Below are 4832 nucleotides of genomic sequence, written 5' to 3'. Positions count from 1 at the left end.
CGAACCCATACATTCATGAGCGCGCATCCTGATTTGTTATGCCACCCATTATTGCCATTTATGGTCTACCCTTCACCCCTGGGGTCTAGCATGAATTTATTCCTGTTACATGTCTGCGTCCAAGCATCTTCCTTACTTTTGCTGAGGACTTTCTAACTTTGAAGGAACCGGCTTTGCGTGTTTATATGTAGTATTGGTTTCTTTGTTATGATGAAGGAATAAAGATTTGAAAATTGGTCTTAGGAAATGCATAAGAAAGGGACTAAAGAAAACGTTATGCACATCTTTCGTTGTTGTGGATGAAGATTTAGAGTCATTGAATAAATAAGCAAATATCTGTTGGACAATACTGTTGTTATCTGTATCTGTGAGTTCTCTAATGCTTCAGGTGTACGTTATTGTTTTATTGTACAGGTCAGTTTACATTGTATACACAGTGCTTGGGGATGTCAGTATATTTGTTGTTGGCAAGGATGAGTACGATGAACTTGCCTGTAAGTATATCATTCAGCTACTTTTGTTATGAGGACAGGCAAGTATAAATACATCAAACAGGCTGTTAAGTGGCATAGCCATCTTTAGACAAACCACGTAGGAGTAGAAGTACTTGTATTTATTTTTTGTTTTAATATATTTGGTTACAAAACCACATTTCTTGAAAATTTCATATAACTATTGCAGATCCTCCAATGGGGGCATGGCCTATTTCCCGTAATGGCTCAGGTCGCCATGCACCCTTGCACCACCCAACTCTTGCGGGTGTTAAATACACTGATATTTTAATCTTCTTTCTTAATGTTGATTCTTTTTTCCTTGTAGTGGCAGAAACTATCTTTGTTATAACCTCAGCCCTGAAGGATGTATGTGGAAAACCTCCAACTGAACGCCTTTTTCTTGACAAATATGGAAAAATTTGCTTGTGCTTGGATGAGATTGTGTGGAAGGTGAGTAATCTATGGTTTATCTTCTCACTGAGACTTAATGTATAGTATTGTGGTTATATCAGTCTCCTCAAAATAACTCCTTGAACATCTTTGAACCAGACAATCTTCATTGGCACTTCTGTTATGCAACTAAATAAATGCCAAGTTCCCCAGTGTGTCAGCGCTTGGAAAGCCTATTTGATGAAATATTGTGTTTATTTGTGATGTTTTAGATGCCATTATCTTTGTCTGAACTTGCAATGTTTTAGCTATTTTTGTACATTGCTAGAACTATCAAGGACTCATTTGCAGTTTAGCTCATAACTTGGTCACTTTTCCTGTGTATTAAAGTGTGCTTATAACAGTTCCTTATCCGATGAAAATAGCAGTGGAAGTTCATCATTTGTCTACCACAAGGATAGCAATATGTTTGATATGAAATAATGTGAACCTATATCAGCCATAGGGCGAGTCTGCACACTGTGCATTTTCTCTGTGACATCGCATTTTGGACATTAAGAACTACAGCTACACTTATGCAACTACTTGCACTTTCTTTTTTGAAGGGTCTGTTGGAGAACACTGACAAAGATAGAATCAAGAGACTTATACGACTAAAACCACCAACTGAGTTCTGACAGAGCGGCATCTTGCCTTCTCCAATGTATGAAGGAGAAAGACCTTGATTCATGCTGCAATCAGTGGCACATTTATGTAATATCTCGAGCACTTCTCTCCACAACCTTTAATTAGTCTTCGAGCTGCTGTTTTCTGATGCTCTTCATTTCTTATCCTTTGTCCTATTCCATCGCTTTACTCATACTGATAACATACATTGTATCAAAATTTTCGTTTCTTGAAAGAGAAACATGTACTAGAAGCGCTCTCATTGTGCTGTCTCATTCTTGAAGGTAATACTGTTGTTGTATCACACATGGGAGCTCGGTGAGTGATCAAGTACTTTGTTTAGTTCAATGCTGTTTGATTAATTGGTATCTTAGTCGAAGTTGATGAGTACGAAATATCCAATTTCTCTCTAATGATTGATAGTTCTTACATGATGTATATACTTGATCCACTTGAACTAATGTCTCAGATTTTCACGACTAATTGCAACAGTCCATTTCTTGATATTTGTTTGTCATGTTAGTATGCTGTTGGTAATGATTTAACTCGGATTTTAAATTATCAACAGTTTATACGTCACGCTTTGGGTATGGGTTTTCATTCAATAAATTCAAATCAAATCAAGTCGAAATTTTGATACGATAAAATATCATACTGATTACAATCAGTCGGTTTGATTTCGGTATCTGATAAATTGAACTTTTTGTCAAAAATATATAAAAAGTAGTTACAATTAAATGTTAAAAATAATAATTACATTTTTTATTATTTTAAATTAATAAAATAACAAAATTATGATAAAAATAATTTATATATAAACAATATTTATATAAAAAATAATATTTTGATATTTGATATGATTTAAAATCAAGTCAAATATCAAATTTTGAGTCAAACTTTTAATTCGATTGTTCAATTTAGTTTGATTTTTTTATCCAACTGTGAACACTTCTAATTTTGATTATTACTTCGTTTATTATACGATATATAAAATTGGCAGTGTCTCCTTTTTTAATCTATTTGTATCGAACGACGTCGTAGGGTTTTCACAGATTAAATTCAAATATCGAAATGTCTACTTTTGGATCTAAACAGACAAATTTTGAACTTCTAAAAAATGTATTTATATTGTTGTGCCCTATAATAGAATAGCCCTCTCGCTTTCGCTCTCCTCTCGCTCAAAACCCTAGCTGGATCCCCTAGGGTTTATCTCTCGATCTTCGACGCTCTCTCCTTCACAAATCTCACGCAGTTAAGCTCCAGGTACGCATCAAACCTTATGAAATTCGTCTCTGAGGATTAAACTTTTTTGTTTTTATTTTTCCAGAAGAGATTTGAACTACTCGTTTGCACTGATATTTAGAGGTGCGTGTTTCCGTTGACAGGAACTATGGGTGAAGTAAGGGATAATGAAGCGTATGAAGAGGAGCTTCTCGATTACGAGGAAGAAGACGAAAAAGCACCCGACTCCGTTAACGGCAAGGCCGGCGGCGAGTCGGTCAAAAAGTATTTTTCTTAGCTATTCTGATTTTTTATTTCTGTTCGGTTGAGTGGTAGAATTTTTTTGTTGAGTATTTGTTGTTTGGTCTGCAATTGCATAAATCTCAAAGTTGGTTCGAAATTTAAGCAGCGTGGTAGATTGACTGGCTGGAATTCAGTGTTACAACTCATATCGAGTGAAATAGACAATTTTCCTCTTTCTGGCATGTGGCTTGCCAGAAGCTCTCTCTTTTGAACATTCAGCGGATGCGACCTATGAGTAACTAAAATTTGAAGAATTAAGTATAAGCAAGCCAAACAAGTTTGGTTGTGTTGGTAACTTTTAGAATTGCGGAAAAGCAGCTTTGTGAAGTTTGTACCTTTGTAAGTGTTTTGAGTAGTGTTGTGGTTTAAGCGGCTCTTTTTATTCTGAAAAGCAAATCCAGAGAGTTCTTCTATATCTGTGGAGAGAGAGAGAAGGGGGGGGGGGTTGAGCCCGAGTTGTTTTTGCAATTTTCGCTGCTGTCCACTGTTACTAAAATTTGAATATGGAAGACTTTTCAATGGGGTTTTGGGTCCAGGATATGGAGGTTGCTCTGTTGCTTATTGAAGAAATTATGAAAAACCTTGGGCATAAACTGTTATATGGTCCATGTCATATAGGCGCACTGCCCTGATGCTTCACATTCTTATTGTTGCATGACTTCCTTGTGCTGGCATATCTTATTGAAGTAAATTTTTTGGGTTTCCGTTTGTCAATGCAGGGGGTATGTTGGGATTCATAGTTCGGGATTCAGAGACTTCTTGTTGAAGCCAGAGCTGCTTCGGGCTATTGTAGATTCTGGGTTTGAACATCCTTCAGAAGGTAAAACTTAGTTTAATTCTTGTCTTTAATTTGTAAATAATTTCAAATGGAAAGTGAATTGGCATGACTTGGTCAAGCACCAAACTTTTCTGAATGTTCTACATTTTAGATAAGATCAACTTGTTCTCTTCCAGCAAAAATATAACATGAATTAATCACCTGGTGGTTGATAAAGTAATTCCTATTTTTGAAGTCACATACATTAATTTCCAGTGAGAAGCTGTGCCCAGGGCTAGAAAGATATTTCTTGATGCAGGGACTACAGCGCGAGTGAGGGTTAATCCCTTTTTAAGACTGTATGAGGCTCTTTGGCTTTGATTTCCACAATAAGTTGTCTGTAATGCCACTTTGTGGCTATCCCGTATTCATTCCCTGTAGTGTCTTGCACAAGAAAAAAATTTGACTTGTTTCTCAGGAACTTCTGTATTTTATTTATGTTCTGGTAAGCACTCTTCCTGCCTGGGCATCTCATCAACTGATCTTAATATTTGGTTTCTGGTTGTATTTTTACCCTTTTTGCAGGTAACGACTAATCCACTGTCTTGATTCAATCCAAAATTGGTCTAGTAAACCTTTCAATCAAAGAATCTCGAAGCACATTTTTACTTATTGAGGATTCGTGCGTTCATTTTTCTTTGCTTCTCATCAGTGCAACACGAGTGTATACCTCAAGCTATCTTAGGAATGGATGTCATTTGTCAAGCAAAGTCTGGAATGGGAAAGACTGCTGTTTTTGTTCTGTCTACCCTGCAACAAATCGAACCTGTTTCTGGCCAAGTGGCTGCCCTTGTCCTCTGCCATACAAGAGAATTGGCATACCAGGTATGCAAATCTGAAGTGTAATCATGCCTTTAAATCTTTTCTGTTCCAGATTCTTGAATGACGTAGTTTTAAGACTTAATAAGAGTTTGATTTTTCATTTTTGGCAGATTTGCAAT

General features: G+C 36.3%; 1 protein-coding gene and 1 pseudogene across 2 annotated transcripts in view; both read left to right on the top strand.

Annotated features, from left to right (window-relative positions):
• The window catches only part of LOC105164398, a 2840-nt gene extending 942 nt beyond the window's left edge, over positions 1-1898 (top strand). The window contains exons 3-6 of one of the 2 annotated variants that reach the window (XM_020697077.1): positions 415-494; positions 682-723; positions 820-944; positions 1490-1898. In XM_020697077.1, the coding sequence (XP_020552736.1) occupies positions 415-494; positions 682-723; positions 820-944; positions 1490-1561 (319 nt within the window). In that variant the 3' untranslated portion in view covers positions 1562-1898. The remainder of the gene's footprint in view (positions 1-414; positions 495-681; positions 724-819; positions 945-1489) is intronic. The other variant, XM_011083046.2, reaches the window with a different exon arrangement.
• Positions 2655-4832, top strand: part of LOC105164388 — a 4834-nt pseudogene continuing 2656 nt past the window's right edge.

This window comes from Sesamum indicum, linkage group LG1 (genome assembly GCF_000512975.1).
Source record: "Sesamum indicum cultivar Zhongzhi No. 13 linkage group LG1, S_indicum_v1.0, whole genome shotgun sequence".
Classification (NCBI taxonomy): Eukaryota; Viridiplantae; Streptophyta; class Magnoliopsida; order Lamiales; family Pedaliaceae; genus Sesamum; species Sesamum indicum.
The sequence above is the reverse complement of the archived record's forward strand: the minus strand, read 5'-3'. Positions and strand labels throughout refer to the sequence as shown.